Source organism: Prunus mume, linkage group LG4, assembly GCF_029339155.1.
Source record: "Prunus mume cultivar Tortuosa linkage group LG4, ASM2933915v1, whole genome shotgun sequence".
Classification (NCBI taxonomy): domain Eukaryota; kingdom Viridiplantae; phylum Streptophyta; class Magnoliopsida; order Rosales; family Rosaceae; genus Prunus; species Prunus mume.
The window spans coordinates 22,530,446-22,547,942 of NC_142701.1; the positions used below are offsets into that span (position 1 = coordinate 22,530,446).

General features: G+C 36.4%; 3 protein-coding genes across 6 annotated transcripts; 2 read left to right on the forward strand and 1 right to left on the reverse strand.

Moving 5' to 3' along the window:
- The first annotated feature begins 316 nt into the window (after positions 1 to 316).
- Positions 317 to 4,677, forward strand: ATXR2 (histone-lysine N-methyltransferase ATXR2). Its single transcript, XM_008231876.2, has 14 exons — positions 317 to 601; positions 698 to 783; positions 889 to 1,202; positions 1,337 to 1,449; positions 1,556 to 1,587; positions 1,898 to 2,043; positions 2,327 to 2,414; positions 2,919 to 2,967; positions 3,066 to 3,120; positions 3,288 to 3,357; positions 3,436 to 3,505; positions 3,883 to 3,959; positions 4,068 to 4,124; positions 4,224 to 4,677. Exons 1-14 carry the CDS (start codon positions 436 to 438, stop codon positions 4,332 to 4,334), a joined length of 1,434 nt encoding a protein of 477 aa, XP_008230098.2. The 5' UTR covers positions 317 to 435; the 3' UTR covers positions 4,335 to 4,677.
- A 3,735-nt stretch (positions 4,678 to 8,412) lies between these two features.
- Positions 8,413 to 13,605, reverse strand: LOC103329407 (Zinc finger C-x8-C-x5-C-x3-H type family protein). Of its 4 annotated transcripts, none has more exons than XM_089049792.1 (11): positions 13,472 to 13,605; positions 11,978 to 12,088; positions 11,685 to 11,718; positions 11,336 to 11,456; positions 11,175 to 11,231; positions 10,558 to 10,655; positions 10,368 to 10,439; positions 10,039 to 10,259; positions 9,415 to 9,614; positions 8,842 to 9,051; positions 8,413 to 8,676 (listed from the first exon to the last, which is right to left on the reverse strand). In XM_089049792.1, exons 1-11 carry the CDS (start codon positions 13,596 to 13,598, stop codon positions 8,632 to 8,634), a joined length of 1,296 nt encoding a protein of 431 aa, XP_088905918.1. In that variant the 5' UTR covers positions 13,599 to 13,605; the 3' UTR covers positions 8,413 to 8,631. The 4 variants fall into 4 exon arrangements, with proteins under 4 accessions (XP_088905918.1, XP_008230097.2, XP_088905917.1 ...); XM_008231875.3 differs by having other exon boundaries at positions 11,336 to 11,480; XM_089049791.1 differs by having other exon boundaries at positions 11,685 to 11,721.
- Positions 13,606 to 13,732: 127 nt separating this feature from the next.
- LOC103329406 (TraB family protein) lies at positions 13,733 to 17,217 on the forward strand. Its single transcript, XM_008231873.2, has 9 exons — positions 13,733 to 14,274; positions 14,378 to 14,425; positions 14,540 to 14,599; positions 14,668 to 14,751; positions 14,911 to 15,015; positions 15,526 to 15,639; positions 15,748 to 15,848; positions 16,394 to 16,505; positions 16,751 to 17,217. Exons 1-9 carry the CDS (start codon positions 13,813 to 13,815, stop codon positions 16,877 to 16,879), a joined length of 1,215 nt encoding a protein of 404 aa, XP_008230095.2. The 5' UTR covers positions 13,733 to 13,812; the 3' UTR covers positions 16,880 to 17,217.
- Positions 17,218 to 17,497: the final 280 nt, after the last annotated feature.

Sequence of the window (17,497 nt, forward strand, 5' to 3'; positions counted from 1 at the left end):
TCTTTCGGAAGACACCATAAGAACTAGTAATTTGCAGACGTGGGTCTGCTAGTGAGTCCGTCCTTCTTGTACTCAAGTTCGAATTCTCCCTCTCGAGTATCGATTTTAATATCTCGTATAATAAAATAATTTAGAGTATAGGTTATATTAAAAGAAAAAAATAAATAATTATATTAAAGTGAAAAAGAAGGTTACTGTAAAATCATATCTTGAAGGGAAAAAAATGAAAATATTACTTGAATTTCTCAAAAGTTTTAATTTTTTTCGATAAAATTAACTTGGGTAATCTGGTGGGTTCGACTGTATTTACCGAAAACAAAGAAAACAAATTTGGGTTTAACTCGTTATAACACGAAAAGGAAACGCAATTCCACCGCTTGGCCGCCGTTTGCATTCAGCAACTTTCGTGTTTCTCTTTCTACTCTCTGTGTTTCGATGGATTGCGATTGTCCAATCGATGCAGAGCTGCGCAGTGAAATCTCTGCTCTTCTTACACCTCCTTCACCTGCCCAAGTTGACAAGTACTTGGATGAACAAATTAAATCCAGCAACAGGCATTGCTATGGCATCAAAATCAAACAAAATGGAGAGCTTGGCAAGGGTAAAGCCAACACACACGTAACACCCCTTTTTACAATTTCCATCAGTCGTTTCTGCTTTGGCTAATGCAATTTATAATCTGCTCTTTGATCTTCAGGTGTCTACGCTGAGTTGGGCTTCAAAGAAGGAGAACTTCTTCTCAAGGACCAAATGCTTGTGGGTCTTCAACATTCTTCCAACAAGGTCTCGTATACTACCTTTGTTTGATGAAAAATATTATCTTTTGCTTTTGGGTCTTTTCAGTTATCAGTTATCAGTTTTCATTGTACTACTTCAATTGGGTTGCAGATTGATTGTCTAGTATGTAGCTTCTGTTTCCGTTTCATAGGCTCTGTTGAGCTTCAAATTGGAAGGAGACTTTATTTGCAAGAGTTGGGAGTTTCTGCCAGCCAAGGTTGCTGTCAAACTGACTACTCATCTGAAGATGATGACTTGGGAGACTCTGGGCCTAGCAGTTCCAGTTGCAAAGAGAAAGTTCCTCTTCCTAAAGGGTTTGCTGAATCTTTAATGAATGGTGCACTCAAATTGCCTTACTCTGATAAATTCCCGTTACCTCCGGCTGTTCCATGTCATGGTGGCTGTGGAGAAGCTTACTACTGCAGGTGGGTAACCAAACCTTTTTTTTTCCTTCTGTTTAAAAGTGAGCTTAACCTTCCTTCCATTGCACTTTGGTTTATGTCTTTGGGCATGAAGGACCAAATAAATAACTTGTCATAGTGTTGCCAATATCTTGTAGCAAGCTATGTGCAGAGTCTGATTGGGATTTATCTCATTCCTTACTTTGCACTGGGGAGAAGTCAGAAGCAGTCTCTAGGGGGGCACTTGTAAAATTTATACAGCATGCCAATGGTAAGATGAGTTTGTAGGTTATATCTTCTCTACAATCTTATAGTTTACACCTCTATCCTCTTCTAATTTTTTCCCCTTTTTTTCTTGTTTCTTTTGCTTTTACCAGACACAAATGATATATTCCTCCTTGCTGCAAAGGTACCATTCTATTGTAAACTTCTGTTTTAACTTCAGTCTTCTACTTGTAAGGTCTGAACTTCTAGCAGGACTATGTGATCTAGTACTTGCAGACTAGTTGGTCTCATTTTGTCATGATATGACTTTGGCATGGTTCAGTCAAGAATGGATAGGATATGGGTAGTGAGCATCACTTTGCTGTCATACTATTTGAATACTACATGGTACCTTATGTGTTACATGTCTTTCTTGTCATCCCCAATAGGTCTCCTATCATGTGATATAACGTAAATCCAATCTTGAACATCAAGTTCCTTGGTTTCTTTTTCAGGCAGTGTCTTCCTCCATATTAAAGTATAGGAAGTTGAAAGTGGCTCATTCTGAAGAACAAGAGAATAAGCCTAATGTTTCAGGCATCCCTTATCCATCTTTACTGTTAGAAGCATGGAAACCAATGTCAGTGGGACACAAGAGAAGGTAGTTATATTTTATATATTGAAGGCCTTGCTGTATCATGTCTGAGAAAATATTAAGTTGTTCCTTTGTGAGCATTCTAATAATAGAATTGAAAAGAAAATGAGTTTCCAATAGCAGAGCGCACAAGTATGTAATAAATATTGGCAGCGGTGGTACTACTTCACTCTTATGAGACTTTCTGCTTTGGGTGACAACAGTTGCATAATAAACGTATGCAGTAGTTTTGAAAATTTTGACAAGAAGGTTATTTTCTCTTCTCTTTTGACATTTTATTTGTTCTTAGGTGGTGGGACTGCATCGCGTTGCCATTTGACGTTGAATCTTCTGATGAAGTTGCTTTTAGAATGCAAATAAGAGAGCTGGCATTCATGGTATACTTTCTTGACTGGGTCATTTTAGAAATTCTATTTTGAGCACTACATTCTGTTTCAATCTCCTGATTTTGTTTTTATGTTTTTTTTTTTCGGTTATTTGAGAGCTTCAGGACAAATTAACTTATTTTGTGATCCAATTTTTGTTGTACACGCACTGATCTTGTAAGATCTATATTGAGTTGCAACTACTATGTTTGACTTATCCTAACTATATCTTATGGGTGACTCTTTGGCTTTTTGTTTCCTTAGCAATTTGTTCTCCTGTCATGTGGGTACATTCAAAAGTTCATTTTGAAATTTGTTTGAATTCCAAGTGTAACTGTGCGTGTATGCATTTTGCTGATCAAATTCTTATTTATGAAAATGCAATTGGTGCCATAAGTTCCCTTGTTCAGAGTGGGTGCTTAATCGTCATGATCCACTGTAGTACTAGCCTGATTCTTTGATGGCCTATAACATTCTGCTACTATAAGTTCTAACTGCACTATTTGAATCTTTCAGTCACTTCAGCTCCTAAAGGCAGCCATCTTTGATGAGGAATGTAAATCACGTATCCTTCCCAATTTAGAACTTGATGTATGTTTCTTATTAGAATCATGCTTAATATTTCTCAGAGTTTATAAATTTGAACTCCTTGACTCTTCCCAGTATTCTCCCTTGATATCTATGGGCATATAATTGGCATGTTTGAGTTGAATAATCTGTAAGTCTTACTTTTTCAAGGATTCCTCCCTTCTCTCTCATCCATTTAATATGTAAAGTGTGCATGGATAAAAAATGGTGCTGGCAGTGGCAGTTAAAGCAATTCATGTGCATTTTCAAACAGCATATTATTTGCTTGGGGCTTACTTTTATTTCACTTTGTTTCAGTGATTTGGTTGTAGCATCTCCAGTGGAAGATTATTTTTTATACATTGACGATCTTCCATATCCTGAAAAGGTTAGAATTCATATTTTTCTCCTAACATTTTGCCAAGTTGAATGTTCCAATGTCATTTTCCCCTGTTATTCATGGCAGAAAGAAGCTGAGGAGATTACACGACCATTTTTGGATGCTCTTGGCGACGACTATTCAGTTTGTTGCCAAGGTATGATGTTCTTTTCAAGTTTCTTTGTATTATGTGTTGAAAGTTTAGTCTTTCAGCTGTCCTTTTCTGCCTTGTCCTTCTTGGTGCTGGACTACCTCTTTGGGGTTGTCTAGGTATTCAGTATGTGTGCACTGTGGCTTTATGTATCTTTCAATGAGAACGGAAGATAGTAAGATTATCAAGAGATCATGGTGGAATTAAGTTTTCATTATTACCATTATTAAGAGATATTTGGTGTTTCTAGAACATAAATCCTTTTTTGGCAGGTTATATAAATTGTTTTGAAAAATATAATAGTCAACAGATGTTTAATTGTCTCTCTCATTGTGGCCAGGAAAAGAAAAATTAACTTCCCATATTTTCCAATTTTGTATTAGGCACAGCTTTCTATCCTCTGCAGAGTTGTATGAATCATTCTTGTAGTCCGAATGCGAAAGCCTTCAAAAGAGAGGAGGTATGTTAACTTCGAGTCCTATTTATAGTGAACTCCCATTTGGAACTTTCTAAAGCATTCCTTTATCAATTTTGTGCATCTGCATTCATGCTTGTTATTCATTATCAGGATAGAGATGGCCAAGCGACGATAATTGCACGTAAACCTATTTCCAAGGGAGAAGAGGTGCGAAATTCGAAGTCCAACTTTAGTCTTGTGTGTTTTACAAGGTTTCAATATCCTTTCATAGAACTTTGATCAAATACTCTCTTAATTCCTTTCCAGGTTACCATTTCTTATGTGGATGAAGACCTTCCTTTTGAAGAGAGACAAGCATTACTTGCAGATTATGGTTTTAAATGCAGGTGCCCAAAATGCTTAGAGGAACAGCCATAACCAATGAGGCGGCCATGAACACGATGAAATTGGAAGAAGTCATGCTTGCAAAAGAATACTCACATTGCTAGATAGTCCCCCAAGAGACTCCTTGATTTGTATGCGTTTCAACTTCTCACCTTTTTCCATCACAGTATATTGCCTTCTCACAATCCTGAGGATTCAAAAGGAAGATTGTTTTGTATTTATATATACATAAAGGCTTTCTACAGTGTTCAGGTTCTTTTTCAACTTCCGATCGTTGAAGTACGTTGTTCAGTATCCCTAAGAAGGATATGTACACTTTTCTTACAATAAGGATGTGTACTTTTACATATTTATATATAACAAATTGAACAAAGTAGCTCTTTCTCAAGCGAGTAGGCCAAAATATGAATTAATATGTAACTATCGTGTAATAATCCAAGGGTAAAAGTAACAACTACTTCTACGCAAATTGTATTATACGCATAAATAGAAGTGGCAATCAAACTGAGTCGAAGTTCAATTCTAGTTGGTGTGTTTTACTCAAAACCACTTATCCTTTTGAGTCTTTTGCATCTCTTCTTTTTTTCCGTGAGACTTTTGGATTGAGTGTTGGTGTTTTGGGGCATAATTGTTTCAATCAGCGAAAATTTTCCATCAATGAATATTATGAGAATAACGTGAGTATGTTACCAACACAAGTATCTTCCAAAGAAAGTCTTGGTGGATATCGAAGTGGAGTCAAAGGAGAGAAGACTACTTTATCTGGGCTAGCCCAATGGTGGAATTCTATTTCGTATGCAAGAAACTACGCACTATGCAGAAGCTGTGTTTGTATAGCATCCCAAAAGCTTCAGAAACGATGTCCTCTCAGTCAAGGAGCTATAATTTGGAATGTAAGTTGTCTCTTGAAATACTCCTATGAAAACTTATTTGATGTAAGTGACACGGATAATGTGATTTATTTGACAAATAAAAAATTATATGATAATCCCTTGTTGATTAAATATAAACTTCATAAGTTGTTAACCAGGTTACGTTCTAAAGATGTTCATTGACTGTTGTCTGCGAATGGGAGACTGAAAATATCAAACAATAATTCACTTTATGTTACGGTAGAATGTACTAGAGACTTTTCTAGTATAAATTGCACGAAGTGTCTTGATGTTGATAGAAGTTGTTATATCCGATATGAATTTTACCGCTTTTACTAGGTAGCCTTTGTATCACAAAATGGATTCTTCGACGATGTGTCATTTCTAAGTTCATTCCAAAGAATGTGAGCAAATGATTGTCACTACAATAGTTGGAAATGTTGGTTATCATAATCAGAAACTCATGTTTGATTTGTGCAATAATAGACGTGAATCAATAATACTTTATTTTTTAGTTTTTCTATTTAAACTTCATAGTTTTCTTTGTTCACCCCAATACTTAAATCATTAAGCTCTTTAAGTTTTATTATTGAGTTAAAAGACAAAAAAGGTCATCCATTTATTAATGTGTTTAAACCTCATACTTTTCTTTGGTTGCTAATTGCTCAAATTAAGAACATAATTCACTACTATCAACAACAAAAAAACAAAAACCACTGCTTGCAAAGTCCAGGCAATCATCGAGCTCTTGAATGACTGCTCTTCATTTGTCATTCATGAAGACATAAAGATAACCACTTGTAATTCTATCGCCATTATCTTCTTGACACTGAGTAATCTTTTTATTTGTCTTTTCTGAATTTATAATTGTTTCCCTGACGTTGATGTTATCTGGGTTATTTATTATTCTTTTTGGTATTTATTTGAAAGGATCCTCAATAGTTGGTTCAGTATTTCTTCAAATTTTGGTTACATTTTCCTTTTCTTTGGGGTTCTTATCATTCTGGGTTCTTGGTGATTGTTAATTGCATTTGTGCAAATGGTACATTAAGTATTTTTTTTATTTTTTCTTGTTGCATTAGTTTTTATTTTATTTATGTTCTTAAGGATTCTAGTAATTACTAACTTAGGTGATTAAATTCATAGTGTTAATTATGCAATTTGTTTTCATTTGGTTCTGGACAACTGAGATAAAACTTTGGCGGCCTGAGCCTTGTGTGGCTGTGGAAATTGATGGAACCCCAAGAAAAAAATGAGGAGAGCCGTTTTAGAAGAGATGGACCAAGAAAAGACTGAGGTGCCTAAAACTCCTGCCGCACCAAACACCCGAAGAAGGGCTCCGACTACTTCTGCTCGACATAACACCACACAGAAGGAGAAAGTGGGGTGTGAGGTTAATGAGTTTTTTATTTATTGTTTTTTCTCATGGGTATGTATTTAGGGGTAGTTTGGGAAGAGGGTGGGGTTTACTTAGAAATTATGAAAATTTGAATTAAAAGTTAGAGTGAACTTAGAATATGAGGTAAATAAAGAGAAGTGCAGGGTTTAAATAAAAAAAATCTTCTTTTTTTTTCTTTCAATAATACCATATTATTCACTATTATAAACATATTTACAAATAATACACATTTGTCCGAATATTTTGCACGTACTATCCAATAAAACTATAAAGAACATAAATCTTAATTGTTTTATATAATGGCTATATTATTCACCATATGTTTTTAGAAGTTTAAGTACGTATTTTATATGTATTACACTTGTTTCGTGTTTTACTAACCATGATTTCGAGGATTCAAAACGAAGATTGTTTTGTACTTTTCTTCATCCCCTTGTAATAAAACAATAAAAGGAAAAAAACAATAATAATTCTGTGATTAACTATGGACTTCCATCAAGTTTTTAATCCACCAGGGAATTAAGGGGAACAGAGAATCACCCAGTTCACACTGTATTCCATTTTTTTACCTAACAAATAATTTTCATATCTTTACCCTCAGTTAAAATCCATCTTTCATATTTCTTTAATTATTTTCTGTAACATATCATTTTAATTTTAATCTTGGTTGTTTGGAAAAAGATGAAAGAAATTTACACGTGTCAGCACGAGAAGAGCCATATCTGTATTTGATGATAGTTGCTTAAAGAGCCAAAATTTTCCTTTCTTTAAATCTATAGCAAGACAACATATTTCAGTATACGGACTAGCCAATGTTGGAATTTTATTCCGAACTGTGCAAAATGCATAAACTGTATCCGTACAGCAGGTCAAAAGCTTCGCCAACGATCCGCTCAGTCGAGGACCTATAATTTGGAACACAAGTTGTCCCTTAAAGTACTCAAATGCAAAATTCTTCGGAATAATTGACACAAACAACACGATTTACTTGGTGGCTCCAGAATCCAATGGTAATCCGCTGTTGATTCGAAATGGGGTTCATAAGTTGTTAACTCGATTATGTTCTAGAGTTGTTCGTAAACCGCCGTATGCTCATGGGTATATAGGAATATCAAACGTTACTTCCCTTTATGGTGCAACGGAATGTACTTTGGATCTTTCTAGCATAGATTGTATGAAGTATCTTGATGTTGCCGAAAAAGAGCTTATAGATCATACTTATGAAAAGATAGGTGGATGTGCTATCTATAGAAGTTGTTATACAAGATTTGAATTTTACCGCTTTTACTGGTAAAGTTAGTTTTATAGAATCAATTTGTGTTTTAGAGTGCCATTTTCTAAGCTCATTCATAGGGATGACAGTAAATAACTCTCATTATGTTTATTTGGAAATATTGTTATGGTAATTAAAAGTAATAATTTATATTCTTATTTTTTATGTTTGGTTTGTACAAGTCACGGCCTTTTTCATTGGACTAGACCTCATTGGCCATGCTTGTAATTTATAACTAGTTTAAATTTAGTTCACAAGTTATTTGGTCATAAAAGACCAAAACAAATGAAAAAATATCAACAACATAGAGTGAAATATTTCCTAGGTTGGGTCGGGTCGTTGAAAAAGTTCAATCATTTGATACACTAGTTTCTCTCGCTGAATTTGACCTTTGCTCAACTGTTAAAGGCCAAAGCCAAAAGACTCGAGCACAAACTGTAAGACGTGCTGCTGATGCAAGCAAAAAGCTTGATCAGTGCTGCCCTTATTTGGGCAAAGTGGGTGATAACAAAAACAAGTTCTATTTATGGAACGGCCAAGTAGATGAACCCACACCATACAAATAAATGAAGGTTAAGAAATACTTGAGTATCAATTAACGAAAACAAAGGAAAACTGTAAGTCGACCAACTTTTGTGTACATTCTGCATGCTCATTCACTAATCACTCCAACTATTTGCAAACAGAAAGATTAATCATCTGACCCTGCCAAATACTTAATCAAAAATTATCTTCTCACTGTTAAACATGACTAAACGGTTAAACGACATCAGCTTGCACCATCTCCTAGTCAGCTCCCTGCACATCTATAATCTCATCATCCCCCTCATACTGCATGCAAAATGGGACTCTATCAGAAACCAAAATAAATTGACAAAAGAGAGAAATACAAGCTGCACAGCACTGACTGCATATTCTCATACAGTGCAGTATGTTCTTATTCAAAGAGAAGTGCATAAGTAAGAACTTCAATAAGCAACCAGAAACAATAATTACCTGTGAGTAGTTATTTTTAGGGATTGGAGGTGGTGGAGGAAGTGGTAATGAAAAGCTCACGTTCTCATATGCAGCTCCTTCCTCAATTTTACCAGAAGCTTTCCCAACCATCTCAATTTTATCCTCTGGTTCAATTTCAACTTCTGTGTCAACTGGGTGAGCCGCCATGCTGGTTGAGGGTACAACAGGGGCTGACTCCGAAATCTTCAACTGCACATTTGTTGTCCAAAAGATTTCAATGCAAGGATAAACATGAGCAGTGCGTTTATTTATTGCATACATGCATACAGCTTTTGTGCAAGAATAGAACGCCTTGTGCTGAAAAAGAAGACCAAGTTTGGATGCCATTCGAGAAAAAACATTTTTAACATACAACAGGCAAGATTAACAAGTTAATGTAAGATCTAAGATCTAATGACGTCCAACTTTTTTGAGAGCATGCACCAATGTCAGTGGAGTTAGACTCAATTGTGAATTTCAAATTGTATGTACAGCTGGCTTCGGCAAAGATTATGTCATCTACAACTACATACTAATTAAACAAAATTCCTCTAGAAAGTTAAAAAGATGCACCATATCTGCAGAGAGGATGCTAGAGGAAGCAGTCTTTCTCTTATCATGCTTGCCTTCGTTTGCTAATTGCTTTGGACTGCCAATTGCATTGCTCACTGCCTCATTTTTTTTGTCAAAATTTGATTGAGCAGGGTGTATGTTCCACCGAGAGAGCTTCTTTGGTCTGCTTGATGTGGTCAGATGTCCTCTTGTTGAATGAGCTGGCATATATCACAAGAGTGTAAGCGCCAACAATAAAAACCATAACTATGGTATCCATTATGCAAACAACTTCAACAACACAGTCAAACCATCAAAGAGCTAAAGAAGTCTAAATATATTCATATTTGTTTAGTAAAATATGAATAAATTAGTAATGCATCCATGATAAGCTATAATATCAATAAATTAGTAAAATCCACATTTGTTTAAAAAATAAGCTAAAGAAGTCTAAATATATTCAAGAGAGAAAATTAACAAAACTATCCACAAAAAATGAGACTGTAAAGGGTTTTTATGATACTAAATCAGCTCTCAATAAACAAAAAGGAAGTTCAAATCTAGAGAGAGAGAGAGAGAGAAAACTCAATCCCTACATATTTCATAAAGTCTACAAAATCCTATACATGGAATGTCAATACCTACCACTTTGTTTTGATTCCTTGGCATAATCCCTAATAGCTTCCAGCCTTATCTTGCTTGGAGAAGCATCATTCAGCCGCTCATTATGTGGGGTTACTGGAAAACCAGTAGTCTCACCATCACCATCACTAACAATATTAATGCTCGAATCCTCTTCATTGACATCAATTCCATAAATATCTAAGGCAAGCTGATCTCCCAACTTATTAAGTCGGACCTGTGATCTACAGATTTTTCATACAATTAATCAAATTGCAAGAGCTCCACAATCTCCAATAATGATTGAATGCAAAAGCAACCAGAGGAATTTAAAACTATATTAAAAAACGTGCCTCTTTAGTTGATCTTGTATCCTTGAATTACGAGAATGTGCTTTTACAAACTTCTTCACTTTGGAGGAGATCCTGAATATTTTGAAATCCCAAAGAAGAGGAAGAAAGAACCGCTCATCAGTTAGTAAGATTTCAGTAAACATACTACTCTGTAGCAGACGATACAAATTCCTTATAGGATCTTTAGTACCTCTTACAGTCCTCTTTCTCTTTGTATAATTGAGCCTCAAGCTCCTTAATTTTAGAAGTAAGACTATCCACTTCTTGAGACTTCTCTTCCAGGTAGACCTGAAATAACAAATGCATTGCGCGCAAAAAATATAACCAATAATCATTAAAGTAATCACAGCAGAAAATTGGTTTGGTGAGTGGATCAAGGAAGAACTGAAAATAGGAAATAAAACAGATAACCAAATCATCCCAAAGTAAGCAGATAGTACAATACAAATGAGAGACAGAGTGAAAGAAAAGACTGAGATAGACAGAGTATTCCAAAAAAGAGTACTCTATAACTGATCTGGAATGCTTTAATACAACATTCTACTCCCACTATATTAATGAAAGTAAAGTCGTGTGTATGAAGAAGATATAACTAAAATAACTTGCAATAGATAACAGCAAGAGAGATTAAATACCTTTTTCTGACTACAGTATGATGTATCATTTTCACTAACTTTTTTTTTGGTCAAGTATTTTCACTAACAATGTACAAAATAAGTTGCACAAAAGACCTTGTAATTTTGGGATGTAGACATTTATATAAATGAAAACCAATAATAAACATAAGTTTGAATAATTGGAACTGACCCCTAATTGAGATCTGCGGTGATCAAGCATGTTGATCTCTGACTGCAATTGCTTTAACTGCACCGAGTTCCAAGGAAGAATATCAAAATAGAATTTCAACCAAGATTAGGAAAGCATTTTAAATGAACTCATGATGATAACCTTTGACCAGAATTTCAGACCTGCTCCTCAAGAACACCTCTGGTATTTGCTTCTTTAGCTTCATGTTCAGTCTCATTTGAAATTCTCAAACTTCCAGAAATATCACTTTGGCCATCCAAGTGTTGTTTCTTCCTTCGTTTGCTGTTACCGAAGGAATATTCAAAACTAAAAACAAGTGCTTAAGTGTCAGAAAAAATTAAAGTGAAAGAAAATCTTTGGTACTGTTTATAAGAGATTAGAAGGATAAATGCTCAATATGCGGCACCCACAAAGCAAATATATATGGAAACAAATTCCCTGCAGTAATCAAAGAGGTAGAGGGTGAGACAATAATAGAGGAGAAAGTTGCCAGGGGATCCATTAACTTACTTTTCTTTCTCAAGGGACCTGGATGGACTATATTCTGCTGTTTAATTTCCACCAAGAAAGTTGTAAAAAAAAAAGAGAGGAAAAGATCAGCCAGAATTTAGAAACAGAAGTAAAAATATTGCTAAATGAAAGTCAAAAGTTCTGTTCGCCTTTGAATGGTGGTCAACCACAACAGTCAAACTTTACCAACTGTTAAAAAAACGGGACTATAAACCAAAATAAGTTCTATAACTAAAGAAAGGAAAATGCGGAGAACAGTACAACAGAATAATTATATAAGAATGCTTCCTGACCACGAAGTACATGTCGGCCTCTTCCATCTCTCTCTGGTGAATACCTTCTCCGTGGAGAATACCTTCTCTCAAGCTTATCCCTCAAATCATCACCTCCAGAGTCCCGGCCACCTACAAATAGTAGATTTTCTGTCAAACAGATCTAAAAACTATTAATTAGTCTATCAGAAGAAACAAGGAGACCGCCCATTATATGATAATGAAGCTAAGCTTACCATTACATGGAATAACATGAGTAACATAATAATGAACAGTTATGTTGAATCCTTGCCAGTTTCAAAGGGGCCATAGAAACTACTGCTCTCATATAAGAAATAGATAATGTAAACCCATGTGTGAGCTTACAGATAACCTTCATATATCAGAGAAGCATTGGATAGAGGAGAATTGGCATTCCCATCATCTTGTTGAGCAATAAGGATGAGATGCAATCAGAAAGGTCAAGAGATTCGCCAAGGTTCCATGTAAGGATAAAAGATATAAATTATCTGAAGCACCCGTAATAATTTAGTTTCTTCTGCAACAACTCCCATAAAAGATTCTTCTCCATCCATGAAGTCTCTTGACAATATAATTCAAGAAGACAAATAAAAATGCCATGATCTCCGTGAAATTCACAAACTGCAGAATTCAAGTGGCAAATAGAAAGTATGGATATTCACCAAAACCATCTTGGGTCTCAACGCTATAGAAGAAGATATATTCCAGAACTACCTAATCCATCATAACATATCGAAGATGAATTATAATGACGAGGTTCCCCACAGGAATACCACAATCGGAATTTGGCTATAAGTTAAAACATAAACCAACTAGAACAATCCATCCTGAAGAATCAATACAGTGACCTTGTTAATCAATATGAACTTGGAATTTTGGAGACACCAACACAGCTGACAATGCAGCATCTCTCAAGAGGAGATTTTGATGGCAGCACTAACCGCTGAATGATTAAATCTGCAATTTTTCTGGAATAATACTTAACTCCCGAGTCCTTAAACATATGTGGTCCCATTTGCTCCATCAGACGAAAATAATATCCAAATTGCAGACACATCATAGTTTCAAACAAGGGAAGGATTACATTAGATGATCATAAATTGCAAGACAACTTGAACACACAGAAAAGAGCATTGAATCACTTGAATTCATTCATGTAAGCAGAATTCAAAGTAAATAAAGTAATTTGAAATGAAGCAATTGTTTCAAGTAACAATCAAAATCGTGAAAAAGAAGTTAAATGGTAGACCTTTTCCACTCACGAAAAACATGCCAACATGACTTGAAGGCAGTAAAAACTTGCTCTAAATTACAAAACTTGACAGTTAATTACAATCAAAGAAAGGGTTTGTAATTGTTGAGCAAACCAGAAAAAAAAAACCAAAAAAATTAAAAATGGAAAAAAACCCAACTGGCAAAAGATAAGCAAAGCTTGTGACTAAATCATTGAAGACTGAAACAAAAGAGGAAAAGAGGCAAGAGTAGCAAATATACCGTCAAAGGAGCCCGAGAAACGACGGAGCTCCGCTTGTCCGTGAGCAAAGGAGCAACTTTCGCGCGCACATCGCCCTCTCTGATACAAAACGCACAGCTTCGTCTTGAAAAGCTTCCTCTCTACCATCGCGACCAAAATAAACTATCCGAAGTCGGAGAGAGAATCACAGATTAAGCTTAAGAGCTAAGTTGCAGAGCAAAGTGAAGCCCTTTATATATAAAGATACCCGTTTCATTTCTCACCGTACACGTGTCGCAATCAGACTATATATAGCAGTACTATTAACCAGTGAGGTACGGTCAGTCCCCAGTTTGATGAGACCCCGTTGGCACAAAGTTTTATGAATCGGTCGACTCGCCTGGTCACGCGACTCTACTCGCCCGAGTCACCCCGCTTCTTCCTCTTCCTGCGTCGTTCTACGAACACCCTCGCTCAATTCTCGACCCTAAGGAAAGCCAGATTTACGGCCTCTGCCACCGCCAACGGTCCACTTCAGCCCCACCCGAAACGGCCCGCTATGGACCCGCAATCCTCCGTGCCCGACCCGCCGGCCGCCGATAATTTCGTCCACGTCGAGAACCCTACGATTGAAGACCTGTCGGATAGCATCGTCGGTGTCGATGCGCCGAGGGACGAGTACGACGATGACGTCGTTTCGACGAGCGCTGCGGCCGAGAGTTCAGACCAGAGGAAGGTCCTTCCGGAGGAGCTGTCGAGGAGCGTGGTGGTGCTCACGTGCGAGTCTACGGCTGAGGGTGGCGTTTGCGACGTGCACTTGGTTGGAACGGCTCACGTTTCGGTGGTAAGACAATTTCGTGTTTGGTTGGTTAGAAAATTCGAATCTTGCAGTATACGTTTCGTTTGGAAATGAAAAGCTGTGGTCTTGGGTTTGTGTGTGGTTGTAGGAGTCATGCAGGGAAGTTGAAGCAGTGATTAGCTATTTGAAACCAGAGGTGCTTATCCATTTCGAAACTTGCTTACTAAGGTTCTGTTGAATTAATCCTGGCAATTATGTCCAGAAATTGTGTTAAATTATAAAGTTTATGGAATTTGTTTGATGAATGTAGGTTGTCTTCTTGGAGTTGTGCTCCAGTCGGGTGGCTGCACTTACTCCTCAGAATTTGAAGGTCTGAATCTGTGGTTGCTCTGCTTTTCCTTTAAGTAAAAATGATTACCAATACATTTAGTTCATCAGGTACCGACAATGGGCGAAATGATAGAAATGTGGAAGAAAAAACATAATGCCTTTGGAATTGTTTACAGCTGGTTCCTTGCCAAGGTATGAAAATTTATCTATGATTTCAGAAAAGTTTTCATCTTTATTTTTTTTTTTTGGTGAAAGAAAAGTTTTCATCTTTGATCCAACTATACTAAGCGTTATTTCCATATGTTGTCCGTATATTCAGGCGGTGTAATTTTTGTATGAATTTTCTGTTAGGTTTCAAGTAAGCTTGAGGTTTTTCCTGGTGCTGAGTTTCGTGTAGCATATGAAGAAGCAATGAAGTATGGTGGTAGGGTGATACTTGGCGATCGCCCAGTGCAGGTATAATACATCATACCTTATCCTTTTGGTGCCCTGATATCTATCAATTGCAGCCTGCGCTATGCTTCCACTGCCACCCGTTGGCTGAAGAAATGTGTATTACCTACACAAGTAATTTTCATGTGTAATGAAATTTAACTGTATGCATTTTGCATCTCGAAGGCTGGTTATGATGAGATGTCTCCCTATGAAATGCTGTAGCTTTATTTGTTTTGTTGTCAAGATTATTTCTAGAGGATGAATTAACCAGACTTGCTGAATGTTTATGTCCAAAATTCGCTTTCATGTCAATTCTTTCCAAAGGTTGTGGCAATTCAAAATTCTAATATCAATACATCTTTATTCTGTCTCTCTTCTTTGTTTCTTTGCTTCGCTTTTACACCGACCCTGCTATGCTAACTTAGCGTTCTGTAGGTTGTCTTCCCATAATCTTATCTACTTTGCTTCAGACCTTGTATTATTTTCCTACTCAAGAACTACTTTAATATGACTTGCGATCGGCTGAAACAGATTACATTGCGAAGGACGTGGGCAAAAATGCCACTTTGGCATAAAATAAAACTACTATATTCATTCCTTTTTCAAGCGGTCTTTCTACCAAGTCCTGATGAGCTGAATAAAATGGTAAGCATCTAAGGAAGTATGCTCTTGATTCGGTGAAAAGAAACCATTTTTTTATGCTTCCAATGTTTAGTTGCTTGTTATTACTGATTTGGTCTTGCTTATCTTCAGCTAAAGGAAATGGATGATGTTGACATGCTGACTCTTGTGATTCAAGAGATGAGCAAGGAGTACCCAACTCTAATGGAAACACTCGTACATGAGCGAGACCAGTAAGTATTCATCCGAGTTATTCATTCTATCAAACTAATACTAAGATCAAAAGATGATGCCACATCTATTACCTATCATCGTATCAAAATATTCTCTTCTTTTCTGTCCTTGTATCTTCAATTTCTTTGTGCTAGAATTTGTACCAAAAAGTCAAAGAAACAGTTAGTCTGTTTGTCAGTTCCCCCTGCATGGAAGACATGTAACAACTTGGTCACAGAGATTTAGGTAATAAATAAGCCTCTTATGTTAAGTATTTGAAATTATCCAAGTACAAGCTCCATGTATGCTTGTGGAGGTCGGAGAGGTAAATAAACAAAGGTTTCATTTTGCTTTGTGGAATTTATCCGAATTCACCAATCCAACTGCAATGTTAGAGTTGATTAATCAGGGCACCTATTTAGTAAAAACAGTTGTATAGAAGCCTTACTAAGAATCGCATACATCTGTACAGAGCATCTTTGGGAAACCTGTTATTCAACTGCAATTTTGGACTTTTAGTTCTTTTGCATAAATTCTTATCGCTTTGTTGATCTGATTCTAATAGGTACATGTCATCTACACTCCTTAGAATTGCCACCGAGCATAGTTCAGTAGTTGCAGTGGTGGGAAAGGGGCACCTCCAAGGAATCAAGAAGCACTGGAAGCAGCCTGTTGTGGTTGGTTCATCGTTCCTCTTTCCTTAATTCTTCCTGTAGAACAAGTCCATGTGCACCACCAAGTGCGCATTGGAAGTGGTTGCTCACACAATTCAGCACCTTCACCTATCATGGCTCCTTCGATTTGCTTTCTAATTTCTCATTGATTGTTTCTTGTTGTGTTTCATCAAAGCTGGATGGCAAGTGTATGTTTCCTATTACTTATCTCTAGATTTTCATGCTCTGTGTTTGACCATGTATGGCAGGTCAAGGATCTTATGGAAATTCCTTCACAGCAGTCGGCATTTTCCACCACAAAAGTCCTTAAATCTTTAGGTGTAGCAGTTGCAGGGGTGGCCATAATATCAGGCATCTATCTTGCATCCAAGAAGTAAAGCTCAGAAATGAATGAATGTTGGGGATCTAAATGAGACATTGGAGGCCACCCAATGTACAATATGTGACTCTTTATTGTTCAGCAATAACTGAGCACATCCGGATTACCCAGGGAAAACGTACTAAATGTTGGAGCTTTTGCCCTCCCTCTTTCGGAATATGAGAATCCATTTTACTGCCAAACAAATAAGAAAATATGCATTGAGTTGCCATCCCAGAATTTGAGAATACATGTATTAATCAGAATAACATTGCCTTGTCTTTTTTCTTTTTCTTTTGTATACTCGGTTTGTGTTGATTTACCTCTACTTTTTAAGTCGTTTATGCCCTTTTATAATCTCATGAATGTTTAGTGATTTTGTAAGTAAAAGATCAGGTAAGGCTGTGACCAGCTCTTAAAATTTTAGACCAAAATTTTCAATGGTCTCTGCGGCACCCTTCCATCTTTATTATTAAAATCCTTCTAATGTTGTTGGAAGGTTATTGAAAAACATTGTGACATTTCATTTCTTACATAATTTTCAAATCGATTGTTTTTTATACACCGCAACAGACGATTCCATCGTTCATAGTCGAAAAGAATAGTCACAATACGATTTTCAAACCAGAAGAGATTC

Bases quoted from the DNA above. Each gene is read 5' to 3' on its own strand.
- ATXR2 (XM_008231876.2), top strand. From the start codon at position 436: ATGGATTGCGATTGTCCAATCGATGCAGAGCTGCGCAGTGAAATCTCT. The intron at 2,044-2,326 runs GTAGTTATATTT...ATTTGTTCTTAG, and splicing joins TCAGTGGGACACAAGAGAAG to GTGGTGGGACTGCATCGCGT. The intron at 2,968-3,065 runs GTATCCTTCCCA...GACTCTTCCCAG, and splicing joins TGATGAGGAATGTAAATCAC to TATTCTCCCTTGATATCTAT.
- LOC103329407 (XM_008231874.3), bottom strand. From the start codon at position 13,598: ATGGTAGAGAGGAAGCTTTTCAAGACGAAGCTGTGCGTTTTGTATCAG. The intron at 12,089-13,471 runs GTATATTTGCTA...TACTATTTGTAG, and splicing joins TTTCTCGGGCTCCTTTGACG to GTGGCCGGGACTCTGGAGGT. The intron at 9,615-10,038 runs GTAGGTATTGAC...GATATATGCCAG, and splicing joins CAAGGAATCAAAACAAAGTG to CTCATTCAACAAGAGGACAT.
- LOC103329406 (XM_008231873.2), top strand. From the start codon at position 13,813: ATGAATCGGTCGACTCGCCTGGTCACGCGACTCTACTCGCCCGAGTCA. The intron at 15,016-15,525 runs GTATAATACATC...CGGCTGAAACAG, and splicing joins TTGGCGATCGCCCAGTGCAG to ATTACATTGCGAAGGACGTG. The intron at 16,506-16,750 runs GTTGGTTCATCG...CATGTATGGCAG, and splicing joins ACTGGAAGCAGCCTGTTGTG to GTCAAGGATCTTATGGAAAT.